Source organism: Morus notabilis, unplaced genomic scaffold (genome assembly GCF_000414095.1).
Source record: "Morus notabilis unplaced genomic scaffold, ASM41409v2 Scaffold678, whole genome shotgun sequence".
In the NCBI taxonomy this organism is placed as follows: domain Eukaryota; kingdom Viridiplantae; phylum Streptophyta; class Magnoliopsida; order Rosales; family Moraceae; genus Morus; species Morus notabilis.
In genome coordinates this window covers 28,138-53,536 of record NW_010364743.1, presented here as the reverse complement: position 1 = coordinate 53,536, position 25,399 = coordinate 28,138, and the positions used below count along the sequence as shown (strand labels likewise).

General features: G+C 32.7%; 3 protein-coding genes across 3 annotated transcripts in view; 2 read left to right on the top strand and 1 right to left on the bottom strand.

Annotated features, from left to right (window-relative positions):
• Window positions 1-5,024, top strand: part of LOC21385845 (O-acyltransferase WSD1) — an 8,406-nt gene extending 3,382 nt beyond the window's left edge. The window contains exons 3-8 of the mRNA XM_010106946.2: window positions 178-771; window positions 1,943-2,009; window positions 3,736-3,848; window positions 3,966-4,175; window positions 4,308-4,445; window positions 4,745-5,024. Coding sequence (XP_010105248.2) covers window positions 178-771; window positions 1,943-2,009; window positions 3,736-3,848; window positions 3,966-4,175; window positions 4,308-4,445; window positions 4,745-4,909 — 1,287 coding nt within the window. The 3' untranslated portion in view covers window positions 4,910-5,024. The remainder of the gene's footprint in view (window positions 1-177; window positions 772-1,942; window positions 2,010-3,735; window positions 3,849-3,965; window positions 4,176-4,307; window positions 4,446-4,744) is intronic.
• A 5,045-nt stretch (window positions 5,025-10,069) lies between these two features.
• Window positions 10,070-11,709, bottom strand: LOC21385844 (malonyl-CoA:anthocyanidin 5-O-glucoside-6''-O-malonyltransferase). The gene has a single exon (XM_010106945.2). It carries the CDS (start codon window positions 11,557-11,559, stop codon window positions 10,162-10,164), a length of 1,398 nt encoding a protein of 465 aa, XP_010105247.1. The 5' UTR covers window positions 11,560-11,709; the 3' UTR covers window positions 10,070-10,161.
• A 6,334-nt stretch (window positions 11,710-18,043) lies between these two features.
• Window positions 18,044-23,433, top strand: LOC21385843 (O-acyltransferase WSD1). The gene is made up of 7 exons (XM_024171397.1): window positions 18,044-18,075; window positions 20,504-20,594; window positions 20,970-21,018; window positions 22,271-22,383; window positions 22,501-22,710; window positions 22,797-22,934; window positions 23,232-23,433. The coding sequence occupies exons 1-7, from the start codon at window positions 18,044-18,046 to the stop codon at window positions 23,394-23,396; spliced, it is 798 nt and encodes a 265-aa protein (XP_024027165.1). The 3' UTR covers window positions 23,397-23,433.
• The last annotated feature ends 1,966 nt before the right edge of the window (window positions 23,434-25,399 follow it).

Genomic DNA, 25,399 nt, shown 5'->3' with positions numbered 1-25,399 from the left:
TTTTTTTTTTATCCTTTGCTCTTTTTCTATATATCTACAAATTAAAGCTTTTAAAATTAAAGTGATTTTAAACAAAATTAAACCCAACAAATAACCTAGTAAGATGCATGCATGCAAAGTACTCTTAAGTAACACTTATTGGTTTAAATTTGAATATGTGTTAATTAAATATTACAGGTTCTGGACGACAAAGATGGAGTAAAAATCATGAAATGGGTTAGAACAAAAGTGGATTTGGACAAGCACGTTATAGTTGCCGATATTGACTCAAATTATACGGAATCACCAGATAAGTTCCTTGAAGACTACATCTATAACCTCACCAAAACAAGCCTCAACAAGTTGAAACCCATGTGGGATCTCCACATCCTAAACGTGAAAACCTCTAACGCCGAGAGCGTGTTGATTCTTAGGGTTCACCACTCGCTCGGCGACGGAATATCTCTCATGTCTCTTCTCCTCGCCTGCTCCCGCCAAATCGCTAACCCCCAGGCTTTGCCGACACTTCCGACGAAGAAAAACCTAGAAAACAACAATAATCCTAGTTTTATTAGAAGGTTCACCCTGCGCTTCATTGGCCTTTGGTGGCTTCTTCAATTGCTTTGGAATACTATTGTTGACGTCTCTCTATTCATTGCGTCGGCATTTTTCTTGAAAGATACTAAAACCCCTATTCGAGCTCCTCCGGGCTGCGAGTATAATCCCCGACGAATTGTGTTTCGAATCGTTAGCTTGGACGATTTCAAGCTGGTGAAGAATGCCATGAAGTTGGTAATTTGATTAAATATGTTTCTTTTTTCTTTTTTGTTAAACTATGATAGTAAAATTTGCTAAACATTTAGTCCCTACATTTCAGAGCCAAGAGCAGTAGAAACAGCTAGCTCCTAAATCTGAAACGTTTCATTTTTATCTATTTTAAAATATATGCTTTCAAATCTTGAAAACATAAATTGATTATATTATGAGGCTTATCAGACATTAAGAATCAAATACTGCAGCATTTTAACCTCTGATTAAAATCCTACCATGTTCTTGATTGATTTACGTGAAACAATTGAAATGGACAAACAGAAAAATAATCACTATTTTGAATTTAGGGTTAAAAGTACGTAATGAGTCTTTTATTATTTAGTTATATGTTAAGTATAGTTGATCGCGTGTATTATTCATGCATATCTATGGCAGTTTTTTTTTTTTTTTTTTTGGGATATTTACATTTTTATACAAAGTGTTTTAAGCTTATTCAAAATGTATACCTTTGATTTTTAATCTCATCAAATGTATACCTTCAAATTAGATTTAATTTACGTATCTATACCTTATTTCGGTTAATAATTGTCTTTAACCTTTAAAATGACCAAACTGTCCCCAGAAACGAAACTAAAACTTTCCAATATTACAAACAATAAATATTTAAAACATAGAAAAAACATTTTTAAGGTTTTTTAGTTTTTTTTTCTTTTTCTATTTTTTTGTTTAATGGTATTTTAGGTGTTTCTAAGGTTAAAATTAAGAATTAGTTATGGAAAGGTATAAACTTAGATATTAAATCTAATTTGAAGGTATATATTTAATGAGATTAAAAATCGAATGTAAAAGAATAAATCTAAAACACAAGGTATAAAAAGGTAAATATCCTTTTTCTTATGGAATATTATATGGCACCTTTAACTAAATTAGATCATTGGTAACCGGATTTACTAGCACATCTCAAATAGGTTAACACCCGTTAGTAAATTCATCTCACACCAAAATTCTCAGTAAAATAAAAAAATAAAAAAAAAACAAACAAAAGATTAAGCGGGGGATTCATTGTGTGAAATCGAGATTTTTAAAGGTTCATATCTACGTATTAATTATCGAGATTTTTTTTTTTTTTAATATACTAGCTAGTACAATATATTCATGATCACATTTTTTTTTTCTTTGGGTGCTATTACAGACAATAAACGACGTAGCATTGGGAGTTACACAAGCTGGTTTGTCCCGCTATCTTAATAGAAGATACGGTGAGCATCAAACTAAAAACACTCGTTTTCATTATGACACTAGCCACTTATAAGATGTACTATTTAATAGAGAAATAGTAAGAAATAGGCCAATATGAAAAGTTTAAGAAAGTATATAGGTTAACTTTTAATTATAAAAATTAATAGGCCATAACTTGTCAAGTTATGGTTCATAACCAGATAAGTTATGGATAAATTTGTCAAGTTATAGTTCATAACCAAACAAGTTATGGACAAAAATCGGAAATAACTTGTCAAGTTATGGTTTATAACCAGATAAGTTATGGACAAACTTGTCAAGTTATGGTTCATAACCAGATAAGTTATGGATAAATTTGTCAAGTTATAGTTCATAACCAAACAAGTTATGGACAAAAATCGGAAATAACTTGTCAAGTTATGGTTTATAACCAGATAAGTTATGAACAAAAACAGTAATTTGGCCTATTTATTAACTTATGTAAACTATTGGCCTATTAATTTTAATTCATCTCAAGTCTCGGTCTATTTCTCTCTTTCTCCATATTTAATAAAGCAAAGTTAGGCCAACATGGAATATTGTTTCCTGACATATTACAAATTCCTGCTACCACACACCTTAATTTCTTAATGAAAAACACTAGAGGCCCATCATTGTGCGTTTGTTTTATAGATTCAAACATATATACTAATTTTAATTTAAATAGAATTTTTTCTCTTAAAAAAAGATAAATTTATAAAATTATATTATAATGTTTTCTCTCATAAAATTTAAACTGTAATTTAAATCAGTATTTTGAACCCATCTTCCAAACAGACATTAACCTTACTGAAGTACGTAGTATTAGTCATATTGTCAAATAATGACTCAATTTAGTGCAGTGTTCATAAATCACTACGATCTAATTGATTGATATGGTTTGTCTCCTTTCGCCATGGCTCTTTCCCCATTTTTTTTATATTAGTTTTGTATTCATTTATACATTCATTTAAGGATTTTTATTTTTATTTTAAAAAAATATGTGTAAAAATGACAATTGGCAAAAAAATTAAGTATAAACACATTTGAAGAAAATTATTTTTAACAAACTAAAAAATAAATAGGAACACATGCAAAAAAAAAAAAAAAAAAAGTTACTCTCATAGGAGTAAAGTGAGGAACAACATCTTTTTAAAAACACACAAGAAAATTAAAATGTAAAAAAACTCCCAAAAAAAAAATAAAAGAAGTAAATTGAGGGGATACCACGTGACATCCCTACAGAAAAGAGCTTTGACTCTTTTATGTATTGTTAGATGTATAAAAAAATAATAAAAAATAATAAAAAGGCAATAGACAAAAGGGAGAAGAAAAACAAAAAAAAAGTCAAAAAATGGAAAAGCAAAAAAAAAAAAGAGAAAGTAAAAATAAAATAAAATAAAGAAAGAAAGAGGAGACTAATATGTGGCCTTCATAGAGGCTGACATGTGGCCTCCATAGAGGCCAACACATGGCTTTTTAGAAGCTAAATCATTGACTCTTTTAAGTGTGCATAGAAAAATAAAATCGAGTTTGGTAATGTGGTGCGGTCTCTAATGAATACCAATTTAGTTAGAACGTGTTAATATCAATTGTTCTCTTTCTTAGAAAAAAAAATAACATAAATTAAATAGAATCCGCCAAAGCCTGAAAAATGAATGTAATTATTTTTTTATTTGATTTCATGTTAGAACGAGTTTATATCGCATTTGATTGATGAACATATAGGTGAGAATAGGGATGATGGACTAGGGTCGAACGTGCACAGAAACAACCTTCCAAAGAAAATTCGTCTGAGAGCAAATTTACTCGTTAATGTTAGACCATCTCCAGGAATCCAGGTCAGAAGTACATTCCTCTATAATTTCAATTTTGATTGTATTTACATCTACATAATTTGTTTGTCTATATTATTATGTATGTAAATCATCCTCATATTATCAAATGTATAAGTACAGGATCTAGCAGATATGATGGAGAAGAACAGTGAAGCGAAGTGGGGCAATTGGCTTGGTTATGTCTTCGTCCCCTTCACAATTGCTCTAAAAGATGATCCATTGGACTATATTCGCGATGCAAAAGCTACAATTGATCGAAAGAAGCACTCTCTTGAAGCTCTTTGCACTTTCTCCATTTCTGGATTACTTTTCAGTCTTTTTGGCATCAAGGTATATATGCTTGTATATTGAAGTGTGCGTGTGTATGTCTATATATATATATATATATATATATATATATGTATATGTAATATAATTGACAAAATGTTTCCTTCATGCATGCTTAATCAATTCACGTTGCAGTCAACAACTGCTCTACTTCATAGAATTTTCTCCAGCACCACAATGGCTTTCTCCAATGTAGTCGGACCAAGTGAGGAAATTGCTTTTTACAACCACTCAATGACTTACCTAGCTGCAACTACTTACGGCCAACCAAATGTAATTGTACTTTAACATAATGTATAATATTTTTGAGAGTTCATCTTTTGGTAAAATACAAAAAAAAATACTATAGAGTTCTGAACTGTCAGATCTTTATTAAGTTTTGTTTAATTTGTATAATGTTTTCTGATTTAATAGTATAATTCTAATGTGATGTGACGTATAGTATTTTTTTTTTTGAATATGTGCCTACAACAGAACTTTCCTAATTCGGAATCGGTCCACAGTATTGCTTGGTTTTCAAGTACTTCGAGCTACGTAACTGACTTCTAACTCTCGTATTTCAAATATTGCAGGAGTTGATGGTTAACTTTCAAAGTTATGTGAACAAGATGACTATGGTTCTATCAGTGGATGAAACCACCATTCCCGATCCTCTACAACTATGTGATGATATCGCAGAATCACTCAAGCTCATCAAAGATGTTGTTATAGAGAGAGGGCTTGCCAATATTCACTAGTAAAACTACAACGATATATATTTCAAATATGGTTACCACTCACCTTAAAAAGGATTGTGATGTAATGCAAAAGGATCTAGTATTTATGGTGTGTTAGGATCACCCAAAGATTAAATAAGACAAATTTTCAGTTTGCAAAACTTATTTTGGTTAACTTTAAAGGGTGTTTTTTTTTTTTTTTTTTTTTCATTTTTAGTCATTTCGTTTTTGGAATGAGTTGCCATGAGAATTTCATGTTGCCATTTTGATTGTGCTCCCTTATTGCTTTGATCAGATAGATTTTTTTTCTACTTTCCTATGCAAAATTTCTTATATTGGAAAATTTCATTTTTTTATTATTTTTAATTTATATGGTCGTCATTTGATCTAGTTTCCCGTTCGTATTTTGTCCTATAAAATAGATGTGCCCTTTTCTAATGAAAACTACACTTTTTTTAGTTAAATTGAGTTATTACTCGGAATTTTTTCTCTTCCAATTTTCATGTTAGTATTTGTGAATTCTCCTGACACTTTGTGTGAATCTCAACAAGTCAATAGATCTATCCCTTTTCTTTTATTATTGTTTTATTTCTTCTAATATAAGCGGAACTACATCATACTGTCAAAATAGTAGCTGCAAAATTATTCAATGATTGAATATTCAAATAGAAAATATTAATAATGTGTTCATAGGTTGCATTTTGTAAATTCGCTGGAAAGAAAATTATTACTTAATATTAAAACGGGTTATACTTAACATACTATCATGTGTTTGGTGAGATTGGTGTAGTGTTAAAGTGGCTTCGATCAAATCGATCTTTTGTTTATTCTAAAGGTAAGACAAATTAACATTAATGAGACTGAGTTTGGAGTACATGCTACCAGATAATAAAATGTGCATCAATGAAGAAAATCAACTTAAGAGAAGTGGTTAATCTAGTAATAATTAAAGATCTCTAGCCAGTGGATATGTCAAATCAACTTGGAAGGAATATGTCAAATCAACTTGTCAACTTTTAATGCTTATTTACAATACCTGATAATTGTTGCATGTCAATTAATGAAAAACTAAATATCCAAGGGAAAAGAAAATAAGATCCGGCACTTCGAGGATCCTGCTGGTTTCGTAACTTAAATGTACAGTTTTAAGGATAATATTCACCATATCTTCTTTTCTCATTCTTTCAGTTTCCACATTTGTTATCGGTTTTAATAAATTTTGATTTTTTTTCAATACATCTAAGCTAATAGGCTACGAAGAAGCCCAATGTTTTCAATCATTTATCAATTCGAACTTTACGAAGTGATATTTGTTTCTGTCAGAATACCATGTGATTACCATTTGGTTACCACTTAGACAACATGTTAACAAGATTGACCAAGTGTTTTGTTTGTACACGTTTCCTTGGACCTTTGTAAATAATGACAAGGGCAAAACCAGAAATGCCACTCAAGAGGCTATGGCAAACCAATTTAAAATGTCACACGTACATACAAGGAAATAACAACCTACTAACTAAATGAGCTAACTCTAAGACTATTACTATATTCTGTTTTATTCACTTGAACAAGATTGAAGAAGTTAGATTGAAAGAGAAAAAAAAAAACAAAAAACAAAAGAAAAAATATTGTAGCAGAAGTTTAGTTGAAGATGGTTTAGGTCTAAAAAAGTTTGTTAGAATTGTACAATATTATTACTTCATCTGCTGTGAAGAAATAGGCTGAAGGAATCGGATCTTGTCTCTTTTAATAGCGGATAGGATAAGAGAAGATTTACCGTTACCATACGATTATGCGCATCTATTGTAATGCTCGCACCCATAGCTTCGTTCGAGAGGTTCTTGACGTTTAAGGTTAGCTTGAACTTCGGAGAAGGTTTGGGTAATGATTCACCGTATTATGTGAACTATGTAGAACTGCAATTTTTGTCCTCATGAGGGGTAGTATTGGTATCATATACACTAACTGTGAAATTCTTTGCACACTTTTTTTTGTTTTTGTGGCCAATCCAAGAAGAGAAATGTAAGGCATTGGTAGTTACTACTCCACAATCCGGGCCTACAAATATGTCCTCCTTTTGGACTTCTCCATCCAAGAATAGTGATTTAGTCGGCAACGAAATTTAAAATGTAAGAAATGAGTTCAGCAAGATGTAATTCAGCCACAGAGTCGTGATGAGAGTAATTAATTTTCAGCTTGCAATAGGACGTACACTAGTTTGACATTATGCACGTAATTTCGTTTACTATTTTAGCAGGGTGTTCAGAATTTCACAGTGAATTTATTTGCAAAAAAAAAAAAAAAAAAAAAAAAAGGAGGTAAAAGCTCTCGTCAAGGACGGAACAATATTGGACGAAAAAGAAAAGGACACATGTAGAACTGACAATCCGGATAGCGACACGATGACATAACTCGAAACCCGAACGAAGTTAGCTGGTTTGAGTTTACTATAAATGGGTTTAGCTCATAATTGGGTTGACACGATTAACACGATTAATAAATGGGTTGGGTTACGGTTGACCTCCTAACATGAAGTGACATGATTAACTATATGTGACATATGCAATCTAATGATATGTGATATAACATGGTAGTTTATATGACAAATTAAATACAAATAATGTGAATTTAATATTTGTAGAAAATATTTTTAGGTAAAATTCATTTATTTTTTTTTAAAGAAAAAAATTGACCAATAAACATATTAAATATGTCTTAACCGTATTAAATAAGTAATTATTATATTAATTATTTATTCAATATATTAATTTAAATGGATTGACATGATTAACATGATTAATAAATGTGTCGTGTTTAGATTAACATTTTTAACACGTTTAATAAATAGATCTTATTTGAGTTAATATTTTTTTGACACGTATAATAAACGAGTTAATACAAATATGATTCATTAACACGAATGGTCACATTTACACATGGATTTCAAACTTGCCATACCGTGCATAATGGGCTAACTATATTTATACCCCTGTACGTTTTGCAAAATTGCTTGAAAGGCTCCTTGACCTAAACTAAATTACATCAACAAAAGGAACTGTTGAATAATTGAGACATTTAACACATGCCTACGTGGCAGTTCAAGTGGCAGTACACTATGTAACGTGGCAGTTGTTATTTTTCTTGTTTCTTTTTCTGTTTTAGTCAATTTTCTTTAGTCGGTTCGAAGGAGTACTGCTGGTACAACCACTATATAACCGGATTTGGTAAAGTTGTATAGATTAGTTTTTCGGTTTTCTTAGTTCTAGTGAGAGAAAGAGAGAACTGGTTAGAGAGAGAGAGAACGAAAGAACTGGTTAGAGAGAGAGACAGAAAGAACTGGTTAGAGAGAGGGAGATGGAGAGCTGTGATTGTATTCATGGGTTCTGGAGAAGTTCTTGATAGGTTTTGTGTACTGCTGAAACTTGGTTAATAAAAGCATTCAGTTCTTGATTGTCCTGAGTTGAAGAGGCGATCTCAATTTCTCCGTTTGCTGTTCTTGTTCGCACTAGTTGATTTGGGGCTGTGATTGTTTGTTCTGATCTATAGGGATTTTGTCTAAATTCCTGACAGGAACTTTTAAGAAGAAAGGAACAAAGATTTTGAAAATTTCAGTAAATGAAAATTCGAGAGTAATAATAAAATATAAAAGTTAGAGTAGCGTCTTGATTATTCAAAAAAAAAAAAAAAACAATGGGCAAAACTAAAAACGCGAAAGTAAATCCCTCAATCAATTGGAGACGAAATATTAATATATATATATATATATATATTTAGCTAGATACAATTTCGATTCACATTAACCTCCATCTTCTTGTTTTCATATAGGTTTTTCTTTTTCTTTTTTTTTTCAAAAATTCAGATTGAAAATAAGAGTTATTTTGAATCCTAATATGGAAGTTTAATTAAGAGATGAAAATTTACTAGCCTTCTAGAATCCCCACATGAGTGAGCGTGGTGTTTTTTCGTCTTTTTCATCGGAAAATGAAACGGATGCGACAAAATGTAAGAAACTGAAAGTTATGGAGTAAGATAGTTGGAATTTTTAATATTCAAAAGGTCAAATATGAAGGACCCCAAAGTTGAGGAATCAGCAAATTAGTCCTACTGGTTTTCGTGTATATATAGTGCATGTGATTTGCAGTATTCACATTGACAATCAAGTTATGAAAACGACTATACATGTGAAAGTTTTTTTTTTTTTTTTTTCACATTGACAATCATAACTAATTCTAGAAAATCCTTTTTCTATGATTCTTGAACTCACTTAAAGTTTAAGATGTCTAAACAAAAAAAAAAATATATAGAAAAGAATCAGAAAAGCTTAAAATGTAAAGCTGGTTCAGAAACTCATTCATGTTCATTTCAATAAACATATAATACGCAAATTTTTATGTTTAAAACTCACATGCAAACACTTGAATCAACATTCTATTTCGAGTTCATTAAGTTCAAATCAACCAAAAGTCGATCCAAAGTCATAAGACTAACATATTCCTTTAATAATCTATGATGAAGTTAATTCGTAGTGAAGTTGCTTGGATCCATTTTTACTAAATAAAATGGTTTGCGTCGTTATTAATAAAGAATTTGTGGGATCCATTACAGATCCATCAGTTCACAATCATCGATCTACACCACTGCCAATACAAAACTTGGTTGTGGCATTATTTAACAACTTAAAACATTTTTATTATAATATTTTCTCATATAAAAATTTAAAATTATTTTTTTGTTACAATATTTTTCTGACATAAAATTCACTTCTAAACTCAGATTCTCAATTTAAATTGTGAAAAGAACATATCCTATAATTTTTATTTAAAATAAATTATACATGTAAAAAAGGAAAGAAAATAAACAACGATAGATCTTTAAGCAAAAATTACGAAAAAAAATTCAATGACCATCTTGACCGTAGATTAGATAAAAAAATTATTCATTTATTTTTTTATTCCCATGCAAGCCACATGACACGGCCAATATACCTCCTTAATTTTGGTCGACCGAATTGAGAAAATAAATAAATAAATAAAATTTGTTACTTAAAAAGATGAGAAAAATTCCTTTCTCTTCGGTCACCTTAGGCAAAAGGGGTAGTTTTCAAGTATCACAAATAGTGTGTAATCAATTATATATCATAACTTTGTTTATTTATGAGCAAGCATTAGAAAATCATTCTGCGAATATAATATATTTTTAAATAATATGATATGATATGTTTGATTACACATCATTGTAGACATTGAAATTAGACAAATGATTTGAGTGAAAAACTAGACATGAGTCTCTAAACCGGCGAGAAAGAAGGAAGTGAAACCATCCATTTCACTTTTCTTCAAAACCACACCAACCTCAATGCCTCCACTTCCATCCCTAGACTCCGCCATGGAAATAGCTCCGGTTCTGTCTATAGACACAACCTCCACCTTATATGGCTTTCCCCACCCGAAATCGACATCGTAAAAGCCGAGCCTCGGCGACCCCGCCACTGAGATAACGCGCATATTCCCTTTAGCAAACTCCGACTGCCGCTTCGAAAATTTCTCAGCAGCTCCTTCCATCACGTCCTCCTCTAACTTCTTCATCATGTCGCTGACCTTTGCAGCCATTACCGGCAACGCGTCTTGATCAGCTTGAATATCCTTGAAAACCTCCCTCAAATCCTCGTAGCTTCCCGGCATTCCGACGCAATTCCCGAAGTAGTTCTCCGGGACCGGCGGCCTCAGACGGTTCCGATAATCCGCCGCGAATAATAAGTAGACCTTCTGCTTTTTGGTGGCTAACTTTTGATCGTCTTCTGTGGCTTTGAGAATGCCGATAGCCATGTAGGAGAGTGTGAGAGCAAAAGAGGTTAAGTGGAGCTTTTCTGCTTTGTTCCAAGAGGACGATACCTTTTCCCTGAGTTTGGCTCTGTCGGATCGACTTAACTCAAAAGTGGCTCGGACCAAATCTGACGGTACGTCTAGAATCGGCAGAAACTGGAATGGATTTGGGTCTATATGTTTGGTAGATGCCAACCACTGGTTCACGTAAAAGATGCCGAGCCCATCTGGGTCTCTGATGACAGACCGGTCAAAGAAAGGCTTTAGCTGATCCGGCAGTGAACCTGGTTTCTCCGATCTGCAAATATAAGCCCAAGATTTCATGAACATGGCCGTGGATTTCCCGTCAAGAACGGCATGGTGACACGTCACGCCAATGCAAAATCCTCTGTTCGGAAACAAAGTGATTTGCACGGATATCACCGAAGCCCCTGTTTCGGTAACTTTCAGATTCGGAACGAAGGGGTGAAACGACGCCGCTTCGCGGGGATGGTCAGCGGAGAAATAGTCGAAGTCTTTGGCGGAATTGGATTCGGCGACGGTGAGAGAAACGCCATCGTTTGGGGTGTAGAGGATGATGGGCTTTGGGGAATCTCGAGGCCAATTTAGGTTACCGGCGAGAGGGAGGAAGTGTTGGAGAGTTAGAGAGAGAGAGTTTTTGAGTTTTGGGATTGTTGAGTCTAAGAAAGTTTGTTTTGGTTGTGGGAGAGAGTAGAAGAAGAGACGCTCAACCGGAGGGAACTTGAACCAGCAGGTGTCGCAGAAAGTCAGCGGCAGAGAAAAGTCCGAGTGGGAATCGGATGAATCTGCGAAAGGAGGAACACGGGAGACCTCGAGTATTTTGGCCATGGCAATTAGGTGGCAATACTACAATTGGAAAGTCATATATGGGATGATCAATTTATAAATACTGTGGCTTCATCAAATAATTGACCCTCCAACATTAGGGTAATCTTTTTCGGGGTAATATTATAGTTAACTAATAAATATATAACTGGGCAGATGTGAAATGGAAATTAGCTATGTTTACTTACTTTGATATAACTGGTTAGAGTTTGATGCATAATATATAGGAAAGAATAAATTGCATTTTGTCGGTCCAAGAAAAAAAAAAAGAAATACACACACACACATATATATATATATATATATATCACCAAATAATACATGATACTTGATGGGTGTGCCATCTATCTAGAAGTCTTTCCCGAACCATAAAAGACATTTTAAAGCCGCGCCTTATCTTCACAGATTCGGAACTTGCATTTTTTTTTATTTTATTTTTTATTTTAAGCGCCATGCACATTTGCCCCTGAGAGAAATAGTGATGTAGCGTAAAGAGATAATCTTTATATTTAATTCAAAGAGATTATATTTATCTTTAAATTCTAAGTTTAGATAGTCTTTTTTTTCTTTTTAAATTAGAAAAAGATTAATTAGAGATAATTTCTTTTTCGATTTCGAATTGTAGTTCTCTATATATAGGAGGATAGCTTGTTATTTTTATTATTGACATTTGATAATAAAATTTTTAGAGAAGTTTTCTCTCCACTTTGCTTGTTTTTCAGTATTCTTTCGAATCAACGAATTACTCGCCTTCTATTTTCGGTATTCTTTCAAATCAATGGAATAACGTGACACATTTTACGCTTCCGCTAGGTCATTTGGTATCAGAGCCTTGCTACGCTCCTCCGTCATGCCGCGCCGACGTTGCCCACAACCCAGCAACAATTGGGATGAACTCCCTCAAACACTTACCGAATTTCAATATAACATGCAGCAATCCATGCAACAAGCCATTCTCACCGCCCTTCAAGCCAACAACCAGCCACCCGCTCCACCCGTTGTGCCCCCTCCAGATCACGTCCTATTGGAAAATACGGCATCGAGTGTGCAGCGGAATTTTAAAAAATTTAAATAAATGTCAAAGCCAATCAAGAACATGTTCATAATGCTATATAACATAAATACTAAAGGTCTAAATCATACCTTTAGAGATTTAGAAAATAACACGTCTGATAGATTAAAGTGTTCCAAACATCAACCGGAGGAGCCTCAACCAACTGGTCTTCTTTGCTATTCTCGTTTCCACAATCGGAGTGCGGGTGGGCACACGTCGTTCAATCTCCTCTTGGTATTCTTGAACTCCTTCCAACCACAAGAGAGCCAAAGGAAAAATCATTTTTGAGAATTAAAAAAGTTTTCCTCTCAGGAATCTTTTGCCAATAGCCCCTAAAAAGTCTCTTAAGTGATTTAATGAACAATATGACTTAATGGGCTATTTATAGTGTTTAGGAAGTCATATTTTCGTAACAATTAGGTTTCTTAAAATTTATCTCGCTTACAGAGTCAGTTATGCCACGACAGCATGCATTACACGTTACAACCAGTCGATGGGTGACAGAGAAGTTATAATTCACCAGTCGACTTGTCCTTCATAAACCGATCGACCTGTTTAAACACGGGAAAATCGTTTTCCTAATTTTTCAATACGGGAAACTTACACACAGCCTCAGTTATGATTAAACTTAATAGTATCGTATGGCAAGGTTGAGAATACGAATTATATACGCCAGAATCCAGATCATATGACATGTCATTGACCCTTCAACATTAGGATAATCTTTTTCGTGGTAATATTATAATTAACTAATCAATATATATCTGGGCAGATGTGAAATGGAAATGAGCTATGTTTACTTACTTTGATATGTACAAGAATTTTCGCTTCAAATTGTGAACGTATTATCCATGATATTTAGTTGTTTAGTCTTTTAATTAAAGGTATGTAACTCGCCTTATATTGATATTTCACAGAAGAAGAGGTATATTTGAACAGGTTCCTTAACGAATTCATGTCGAATAAAGTGCGAGGGAGACAGGAGAGAGCACATAATTATCATAGATCATACATCATGCATGTTTCTTGTAATATATATGTTGAAATAGATGAATATTTTAAAAGCTTTACCTCAACAAGAACATGTTAGAGAATAGAACATGTTTCTCGTAATATACCGTACTTTTATTAAATGTGGACATTTTAACCTCAACATCAAAGCTCTAAAGGAGAGTCTTACCCTTGAAGATTAATCGATAGTTCGGTTTTCTTTAAGCTCAAACTTATAGCTTTAAGGGTGAGGATATGACTAGTCTTGGATGGATGCACTTGAGGAATAATATTGAAGACAAAACTCAAGAAAATTCGTGTTAGTTGCTGCTCATAGAAGAAAATATCTTAGGACATAATGATTGAAAGGACGACCTCACCAAAACCTAACTCTATGTTAAAGAAGCTTAAACCTTCTTCTCGGATTCCATTTTGATAGCAACTTTGGAAGGATTTTTGGGCTACCAATGTTTAAAACAAGGGAAAAAGTAAGGGTTTGCTTCCTCTATGGATTAGGAAGAGAAAGGATGGAGAAATTTCAAGTTTGGAGGTGTGGAAGGTGGTTTTTTTTTGTAAGGGGTTGAGGAGAGAGTGAGAGAGATAAAAGAGAGCTGATTTTGGACTCTAAAATCTGATATCGTCTATTTTTAGTTGATACCTTCTTTCCTCTCTTTCTTTATTTTTCTTTTTCTTTTAGCTAAGCTAAAATCTTATTGGTGTTTTGGGTGGTGAACTCTTGACAACCAACCAGAAACTTTTAGAAATCCATCATCTCTTCTAATTCAATCCCAAATATTTTTAAAATCATGCTCTGGAACCCATGTTTTCAAAAAGAATTATGTCTTAGGTTCCGTATTTGTTAAAATTATAAATTTGGCCCCGAATTATATTTTTATAAAAGTTTCCTCCTTAACTAATTTCAATGCTCTGATTAAAAATTCAATGCTAGAAATTCCATCAAAAATTTTACTTCGTTATCTCTCACGTAAAAACAATTTATACCACCACTTTCACGTTGGTCTGGTACCATAATGGTGTTTCATGATCTTCACTAGATTATTTAAAAATTTGACAAACTCGCAATTTCTCAAATCTCTAAAGGCTCAAAATTAATTATTTCTTATTATTGTACATCGTATAATATCATAAGCTAATTATCGAAATAATCGAGTAATCACAAATTCGTTGACCATTAACTTAAATAAGGAATCTCAATAATTCCTTATCATACATGAAACATATTCATAAACATAAGGTTTAGGGTGTTACATAGTTGCTTTATCATTTCATTATTAAAGCGAGTGGTTATGCATATCTATACTTAAGTTGTTATGGATCAATTTCAACGGTTGAACTGCCAACTGTAGCGTCAATTATATGCCTGCAATTGTGGAATACAAAAGTCCTGTTCTATCTACTTCACCTACTACGCATTTATGATTCAAATGTATATTGATTTTTCTAAAAAGAACTTGGCTATAAATATTTTCTGCTGAAATGGCCTCCCAATTTGCTTTTTGACTTGTGTTTAATTTAAAGACCACACCTATACCCGTCTCTTTTTATCAGTTTTTGATAGAAAATCTAATAAGTTCAGTTAAATGAGACACATTCAAAAGTTAAAGATAAAGCGAAAGTTTTTACAGTTTGTGCAGTAAAATGGGAATGACCATAAAGTTTAGAGGGCAAAGGTAAGACTGACACTTAATCTAATTACATCTTATGTTGACTTGGGTTTATTTTGTGGTATTATATGTTACAAAAATCAACATTATAGGTACTACCTTGGCCAACCGGAGAAGATCTTGGTTTCAATTAATGTCATTCTACCCCCAACTCCTTTTGAATGAACTTCGTAATCAGAAAGAGCAATAGTAGGGAAGAAGTATAGTGGGGGCAACATTAATTAAGATTTTAGATAGATTGGACTACACTAATTCTTGGGGGGTAAAAATTCGGAGCTACTAAGCTTGAAGCAATTTTTAAAAACTATAGGTTACTTGAATATTACACACAATCATATACATCAATTATATATAAAGTAAATGATAAATTTGTGTTGGAATGAGAGCGGGGAAAAAACTGATCTATTAATAGTATTGAAATTGAAAGTTGTTACTTCAACGGTCTAGGGAATAAGAAAATGCAAAACAACGGTTTAGTTTGAAGAACTCCGAGCTTGAGGTGATTTTTGTATAACTGCTAAGCTAGTCACATTTTCGATGAGGTAATTCTGAATTTCTAACTAGTTAAATGCTCAAACGCCTTTGTCGCGACTCTGAAGACTTTTAAGACAAAGGTAAAGCAACCGGTATCTAATCCCTAAAATGAAGAACGACAGCATCCATATTGGCGTGCTAAGTGTATAAGCTGAAACTTAGGGTAAGCCCAAAATTAATTAATGAAATGAGATATTGTCTCCCCAGGTGTAAATAAACAACAAAATTCATCTCTGAATTCCCGTGGCAAATTTTCATTATCCGTGAATTTTTAAGTGACAACAAATGTCGTTGCTATATGTCAAAATTTATGTCCAGGACTTTTAGCCACAACATTCATCATTGGTAAAAGGACGTTTTTTTTTTTTAATTTAAAATTCAATTCGACTTTTAACAACAACAAATGTTGTCGCTAAAAGATCCATGCTTCCGACCCTAAAGCTTTTCTATTTGTCCCGTCTTCTTCATTTTTAACTTATATTCTTCCCATCTCCCTACCACCGCCTCAATCCAGGGCTTTGCCACTGCCCCCTTCCACCACCCCTCTCTCATCAACAATGTGCTCCCTGAAGTCTATTTGTTTTTTATTCCCCTTTTTTTAAAAAAAAAAAAAAAACAATTAACTCAATGAATTTAGAAACACATAGCAATTAGGAGTACGTACACCCTCTAAACCCAAAATTAATTAATCAAATGAGATATTGTCTCCTCAGGTATAAATCAACAACAAAATTCATCTCTGAATCTCGTGGTAAATTTTCATTATCCGTGAATTGTTTAGTGACAACAAATGTCATTGCTACATGTCAAAATTTCTGTCCATGACTTTTAGCCACAACATTTATCATTGATAAAAGGACGTTTTTTTTTTTAATTTAAAATTCCATTCGGATTTTAACAACGACAAATGTTGTCGCTAAAAGATCCATGCTTCCGATCCTAAAGCTTTTCTATTTGTCCCATCTTCTTCGTTATTAACTTATATTCTTCCCATCTCCCTACCACCGCCTCAATCCAGGGCTTTGCCACTGCCCCCTTCCACCACCCTTCTCTCATCAACAATGTGCTCCCTGAAGTCTATTTGTTTTTTTTTTACCTTTTTTTTTTACAATTAACTCATTGAATTTAGAAACACATGGAAATTAACAGTACGTACACCCTAATTGGTTGTGGATTTTTCTTTTACTGACATTAACATTTGAAGTTCACATGAATCGTTAATCACTTCGCTTGTTCATGTCTTTAACTAACGACCCATGTACACGTATTAATTTATACATCAATTAGGATATTTTTGCCAAATAGTTCTAAATTCAAAGCGTAATTTTGAAATTCTTCGACAAAGATATGTGGGGAAAAAAAAAATCATCCTGAGCTGCTTCAAGAATATCATCACCAACAATATCCCAACAATGCTATGAGAACGAAATTATGGCCGAGTCTCAGGCTATGGCTGTATCACAACCCAATTAATACGAATATGCGTGAAATTGTGTCTTATATTCTTCCAACGATGAAGAATGAAGAAGTGGCACTCTCTTAACTATAATATCAATAATTTAGAGACACACATATTCGTGACAATTTCATTTTCCGTCCAAAATTTGTGATCATATAGACAATTTCATTTTTACACAACAACTCACATATTCGAATGGCGTGTCATACGTTCAGCTCGTTCGAACTACAATGCTATTGGTCCGCATCATTCATTATAGACGGCATGTATTGGTTGCGCGCATTAATTTGTGTTTTGTATAGTCCTATGGGCCAGAAAAATAAAGTCATATCTACTTTCAGAAGAAAAAGAAAAGGACATATCATCTACAGACAAGAACATAAAATAAATTGAATGAATCACCATCCTACCTAGGATATATGTAACATATTTACTAACAAGGGTTGGCCATTGAAAAATACTTATAATTCGAAAGACTAGCAATATCTTTAACTGAAAGGTTAGGACAAACATATAAATAAATATACATACATATATATATATATATATACACACTTTTTACGGACTCAAATACAATGAAGTATAGTAAAGTGTTAAAAAGAATTTCAAACTTCTTAGATGACACGACATAATATTATTAGTAAGTCACCATTAATTTAAGCATCAAAATTTAAATAAGTATTAATCTAAATTCGTTTTTATATAGACGTAAGAACGGACTAGTCCGGCTCGACCTAGCCATTCTCCGAAGGCCCCACACAAGTCATGGGTCTGGTCAGGTCGGCCCGTGTGCCGAGGTATGTCAGTCCAATAGCATTGATGGGCTAAGCCCGCGTGCTTTAAACAGTGTCATGTCTCATCTAATCCTCTTTGGTAGAAATGCTATCACAAAACAGACCGACTACATAAAAAACACACGGAAAAATATCAAACGACCACACCTATATCCGCCTTTTTTTATTAGTTTTTCATAGAAATTCTAATAAGTTCGGTTAAATGGGACTAATTCAAAATTTAAGGATAAAGCAAAATTTTTTAAAGTTTGTATGACCATAAAGTTTAGAGGGCAGAAGTAAGACTAACACTTAATCTAATTACGTCTTCTGCTGACTTGGGTTTATTTTGTGGTATTATATGTTACAAAAATCAACATTATAGGTACTATCTTGGCCAACCGGAGAAGATCTTGGTTTCAATGTCATTCTACCCCCAACCTTTTGAATGAACTTCGTAATCAGAAAGAGCTACAGCAGAAAAGAAGTATAGTGGGGCAACAATAATTAAGATTTTAGATAGATTGGACTACACTAATACTTGGGGGGTAAAAGTTATGAGCTACTGAGCTTGAAGCAATTTTTAAAAACTATAGGTTACTTGAATATTACACACAATTATACACATCAATTATATATAAAGTAAATGATAAATTTGTGTTGGAATGTGAGGGGGGAAAAAACTGATCTATTAATAGTATTGAAATTGAAAGTTGTTACTTCAACGGTCTAGGCAATAAGAAAATGCAAAACAAGTACAGTTTAGTTTGAAGAACTCCGAGCTTGAGGTGATTTTTGTATAAGTGCTAAGCTAGTCACATTTTCGATGACGTAATTCTGAATTTCTAACTAGTTATATGCTCAAAAGCCTTTGTCGCGACTCTGAAGACTTTTAAGACAAAGGTAAAGCAACCGGTATCAAATCCCTAAAATGAAGGACGACAGTATCCATATTGGCATGCTAAGTGTATAAGCTGAAACTTAGGGTAAGCCCAAAATTAATTAATCAAATGAGATATTGTCTCCCCAAGTGTAAATAAACAACAAAATTCATCTATGAATTCCCGTGGCAAATGTTCATTATCCGTGAATTTTTTAGTGACAACAAATGTCGTCGCTATATGTCAAAGTTTATGTCGATGACTTTTAGCCACAACATTTATCATTGGTAAAATGATGTTCTTTTAATTTAAAATTTCATTCTACTTTTAACAACGACAAATGTTGTCGCTAAAAAATCCATGCTTCCAACCCTAAAGCTTTTCTATTTGTCCCATCTTCTTCGTTTTTAACTTATATTCTTCCCATCTTCCTACCACCGCCTCAATCCAGGGCTTTGCCACTGTCCCCTTCCACCACCCCTTTCTCATCAACAATGTACTCCCTGAAGTCTATTTGTTTTTTTTCTTTTCATTTTTTTTTTTTTTACAATTAACTCATTGAATTTAGAAACACATAGCAATTAAGAGTACGTACACCCTAATTGGCTTTGAAGTTCACATGAATCGTTAATCACTTTGCTTATTCATGTCTTGAACTAACGACTCAAGTACAAGTCACGTATTAATTTATACATCAATTAGGATATTTCTGCTAAATATTTCTAACTTCAAAACGTAATTTTGAAATTCTTCGATAATGATATGTGGGAAAAAAAAAAATCATCCTGAGCTGCTTTAAGAATATCATCACCAACAATATCCCAACAATGCTATGACAACGAAATTATGGCCAAGTCTCAGGCTATGGCTGTATCACAACCCAATTAATACGAATATGCTTGAAATTGTGTCTTATATTCTTCCAACGATGATGAATGAAGAAGTGGCACTCTCTTAACTATAATATCAATAATTTGTCGTTAATATAGAGAGAGACACACAGACACATATTCGTGACAATTTCATTTTCCGTCCAAAATTTGTGATCATATAGACAATTTCATTTTTACATAACAACTCACATATTCGAATGGCGTGTCATACGTTCAGCTCGTTCGAACTACTATGCTGTCTGTTCGCATCATTCATTATAGACGGCATGTGTTGGTTGCGCGCATTAATTTGTGTTTTGTATAGTCCTATGGACCAGAAAAATAAGGTCATATCTACTTTCAGAAGAAACAAAAATGGTCATATCATCTACAGGCAAGAACATAAAATAAATTGAATGAATCACCGTCCTAAGGGTTGGCCATTGAAAATTACTTATAATTCGAAAGACTAGCAATATCTTATAGGTTAGGACTAACATCATGGTGTCCCAATAAATAAATAAATAAATATATATATATATATACACTTTTGACGGACTCAATTACAATGAAGTATAGTAAAGTGTTAAAAAGAATTTCATACTTCTTAGATTATGCGACATAATATTATTAGTAAATCATCATTAATTTAAGCATCAAAATTTAAATAAGTACTAATCTAAATTCATTTTTATACAGACGTAAAAACGGACCAGTCTGGCTCGACCTGGCCATTCTCCGAAGGCCCCATGCAAGTCATGGGTCAGGTCTGGTCGGCCCATGTGCCGAGGTATGTCAACCCATTAGCATTGATGGGCTAAGCCCGCGTGCTTTAAACAGTGCCATATCTTACCATGCCGCTTTAATACTATATTAAGATAGGTTTGGGCCAGCCCATGGGCTCCGACCCGTAGTTACATCTCTCTGTTCTTTGCCTATCTTGTCTGCTATCTAATTACGTTTACTATATTGAGACCTTATAAATATATTAGCTGAGACCATTGATTTTATATCGGTTGGCATCATTGATTATAAAGATTGCATGTGTTAGTTGGGTGCATTAATGATTACTTTTAATAATTACTCAACTATATATAGAGCTACTAATAATATGTAAGGCCAAACTCCTCGGTATAAGGTTGATTGGAAATACTTAAAAATTAAGGTGGGAGTTACACAAGCTGGTTTGTCCCGCTATCTTAATAGAAGATACGGTGAGCATCAAACTAAAAACACTCGTTTTCATTATGACACTAACCACTTATAAGATGTACTATTTAATAAAGCAAAGTTAGGCCCACATGGAATATTGTTTCCTGACATATTACAAATTCCTGCTACCACACACCTTAATTTCTTAATGAAAAACACTACAGGCCTATCACTGTGCGTTTGTTTTATAGATTCAAACATATATACTCATTTTAATTTAAATAGTATTTTTTCTCATAAAAAAAGATAAATTTATAAAATTATATTATAATGTTTTCTCTCATAAAATTTAAACTGTAATTTAAATCAGTATTTTGAACCCATCTTCCAAACAGACATTAAGCTTACTGTACTACGTAGTATTAGTCATATTGTCAAATAATGACTCAATTTAGTGCAGTGTTCATAATCACTAGGATCTAATTGATTGATATGGTTTGTCTCCTTTCGCCATGGCTCTTTCCCCATTTTTTTTATATTAGTTTTGTATTCATTTATACATTCATTTAAGGATTTTTATTTTTATTTTAAAAAAATATGTGTAAAAATAACAATTGACAAAAAAAATTAAGTATGAACACATTTGAAGAAAAATATTTTTAACAAACTAAAAAATAAATAGGAACACATGCAAAAAAAAAAGTTACTCTCGTAGGAGCAAAGTGAGGAACAATATCTTTTTAAAAACACACAAGAAAATTAAAATGTAAAAAAACTCACAAAAAAAAAAGAATAAAAGAAGTAAATAGAGGAGATACCACGTGACATCCCTATAGAAAATAGCTTTGACTCTTTTATGTATTGTTAGATGTATAAAAATAATAAAAAGGCAATAGACAAAAGGGAGAAGAAAAACAAAAGAAAGAAGTCAAAAAATGGAAAAGGAAAAAAAAAAGAGAGAAAGTAAAAATAAAATAAAATAAAGAAAGAAAGAGTAGGCTAATATGTGGCCTTCATAGAGGCTGACATGTGGCCTCCATAGAGGCCAACACATGGCTTTTTTAGAAGCTAAATCATTGACTCTTTTAAGTATGCATAGAAAAATAATATGGAGTGGTGAGTTTGGTATGTGGTGCGGTCTCTATTGAATACCAATTTAGTTAGAACGTGTTAATATCAATTGTTCTTTTTTTTAGAAAACAATAACATAAATAAAATAGAATCCGCCAAAGCCTGAAAAATGATTGTAATTATTTTTTTATTTGATTTCATGTTAGAACGATTTTATATTGCATTTGATTGATGAACATATAGGTGAGAATAGGGATGATGGACTAGGGTCGAACGTGCACAGAAACAACCTTCCAAAGAAAATTCGTCTGAGAGTAAATTTACTCGTTAATGTTAGACCATCTCCAGGAATTCAGGTCAGAAGTACATTCCTCTATACTTTCAATTTTGATTGTATTTACATCTACATAATTTGTTTGTCTATATTATTATGTATGTAAATCATCCTCATATTATCAAATGTATAAGTACAGGATCTAGCAGATATGATGGAGAAGAACAGTGAAGCAAAGTGGGGCAATTGGCTTGGTTATGTCTTCGTCCCCTTCACAATTGCTCTAAAAGATGATCCATTGGACTATATTCGCGATGCAAAAGCTACAATTGATCGAAAGAAGCACTCTCTTGAAGCTCTTTGCACTTTCTCCATTTCTGGATTACTTTTCAGTCTTTTTGGCATCAAGGTATATATATATATATATATATTTGTATATGTAATATAATTGACAAAAGTTTTCCTTCATTCATGCTTAATTATTTCATGTTGCAGTCAACAACTGCTCTACTTCATAGAATTCTCTCCAGCACCACAATGGCTTTCTCCAATGTAGTCGGACCAAGTGAGGAAATTGCTTTTTACAACCACTCAATGACTTACCTAGCTGCAACTACTTACGGCCAACCAAATGTAATTTTACTCTTAAGATAATGTATAATATTTTTGAGAGTTCATCTTTTGGTAAAATACAAAAAAAAATACTATAGAGTTCTGAACTGTCAGATCTTTATTAAGTTTTGTTTAATTTGCATAATATTTTCTGATTTAGTAGTATAATTCTAATGTGATGTGACGTATAGTATTTTTTTTGTATACGTGCCTACAACAGAACTTTCCTAATTCAGAATCGATCCACAGTATTGCTTGGTTTTCAAGTACTTCGAGCTACGTAACTGACTTCTAACTCTCGTATTTCAAATATTGCATGAGTTGATGGTTAACTTTCAAAGTTATGTGAACAAGATGACTATGGTTCTATCAGTGGATGAAACCACCATTCCCGATCCTCAACAACTATGTGATGATATCGCAGAATCACTCAAGCTCATCAAAGATGTTGTTATAGAGAGAGGGCTTGCCAATATTCACTAGTAAAACTACAACGATATATATTTCAAATATGGTTACCACTCACCTTAAAAGGATTGTGATGTAATTCAGAATGATTTAATATTTATGGTGCGTTAGGATCACCCAAAGATTAAATAAGTCAAATTTTCAGTTTGCAGAACTTATTTTGGTTAACTTTAAAGGGTGTTTTTTTTTTTCCATTTTTAGTCATTTCGTTTTTGGAATGAGTTGCCATAAGAATTTCATATTGCCATTTTGATTGTGCTTCCTTATTCCTTTGATAAGATAGATTTTTTTTTTCTACTTTCCTATTCAAAATTTCTTATATTGGAAAATTTCGTATTTTATTATTTTTAATTTATATGGTCATCATTTGATCTAGTTTCCCATTCGTATTTTTGTCCTATAAAATATGTGTCATTTTCTAATATAAACTACACTCTGTTGAGTTAAATTGAGTTATTACTCGGAATTTTTTCTCTTCCAATTTTCACTGTTAGTATTTGTGAATTCTCCTGACACCCTGTGTGAATCAACAAGTCAATAGATCTATCCCTTTTCTTTTATTATTGTTTTACTGCTTCTAATGGAACTACATCATACTGTCAAAATAGTAGCTGCAAAATTATTCAATGATTGAATATTCAAATAGAAAATATTAATAATGTGTTCATAGGTTGCATTTTGTAAATTCGCTGGAAAGAAAATTATTACTTAATATTAAAATGGATTATACTTAACATGCTATCATGTGTTTGGTGAGATTGGTGTAGTGTCAAAGTGGCTTCGATCAAATCGATCTTTTGTTTATTCTAAAGGTAAGACAAATTAACATTAATGAGACTTGAGTTTGGAGTACATGCTACCAGATAATAAATTGTGCATCAATGAAGAAAATCATGATTAGTATGATATATTCCAAAGTAAAAGGAGACTAACTCAAATTAAGAGAAGTGGTTAATCTAGTAATAATTAAAGAGCTCTAGCCAGTGGATACTAAAAGGACTACTAAGTTTAACTTGGAAGGAATATGTCAAACCATCTTGTCAATTTTTAATGCTTATTTACAATACCTGATAATTGTTGCATGTCAATTAACGAAAAACTAAACATCCAAGGGAAAAGAAAATAAGATCCGGCACTTCGAGAGGATCCTGCTGGTTTCCTAAATTAAATGTACAGTTTTAAGGATAATATTCACCATATCTTCTTTTCTCATTCTTTCAGTTTCCACATTTGTTATCGGTTTTAATAAATTTTTATTTTTTTTCAATACATCTAAGCTATAATAGGCTACGAAGAAGCCCAATGTTTTCAATCATTTATCAATTCGAACTTCACGAAGTGATATTTGTTTCTGTCAGAATACCATGTGATTACCACTTGGTTACCACTTAGATAACATGTCAACAAGATTGACCAAGCGTTTTGTTTGTACACGTTTCCTTGGACCTTTGTAAATAAAGACAAGGGAAAAACCAGAAATGCCACTCAAGAGGGTATGGCAAACCAATTTACAAAGTCACACGTGCATACAAGGAAATAACAACCTACTAACCTGACTCTAGGACTATTACTATATTCTGACTTATTCACTTGAACAAGATTGAAGAAGTTAGATTGAAAGAGAAAAAACAAAAACAAAAACCAAAAGAAAAAATATTGTAGCAAAAAAACAACAACCAAAAGAAGTTAGGTCTAGTCTCTCTAATTCGCAATAGGTGTGTATGCTTCCCTAAGGCGAGAGCATTTAGAAAAAATAAAAATAAAAAAAAATAAAAAATGAAGTTAGAATTGGATAATGTTATTACTTCATCCGCTGTGAATGAATGGGCTGAAGGAATTGTATCTTGTCGTTTTTAATAGCGGATAGGATAAGAGAAGATTTACAGTTATCAGACGATTATGCGCATCTATTGTAATGCTCGCACCCATATCTTGGTTGGAGAGGTTCTTGACGTTTAAGGTTAGCTTGAACTTTGGAGAAGGTTTGGGTAATGATTCACCGTATTATGTGAACTATG

Coding starts and splice junctions, on each gene's coding strand:
- LOC21385844 (XM_010106945.2), bottom strand. CDS start 11,559: ATGGCCAAAATACTCGAGGTCTCCCGTGTTCCTCCTTTCGCAGATTCA.
- LOC21385843 (XM_024171397.1), top strand. CDS start 18,044: ATGGGTCTGGTCAGGTCGGCCCGTGTGCCGAG. Junction 22,711..22,796: donor TCAGTCTTTTTGGCATCAAG/GTATATATATAT, acceptor TTCATGTTGCAG/TCAACAACTGCTCTACTTCA. Junction 22,935..23,231: donor CTACTTACGGCCAACCAAAT/GTAATTTTACTC, acceptor CAAATATTGCAT/GAGTTGATGGTTAACTTTCA.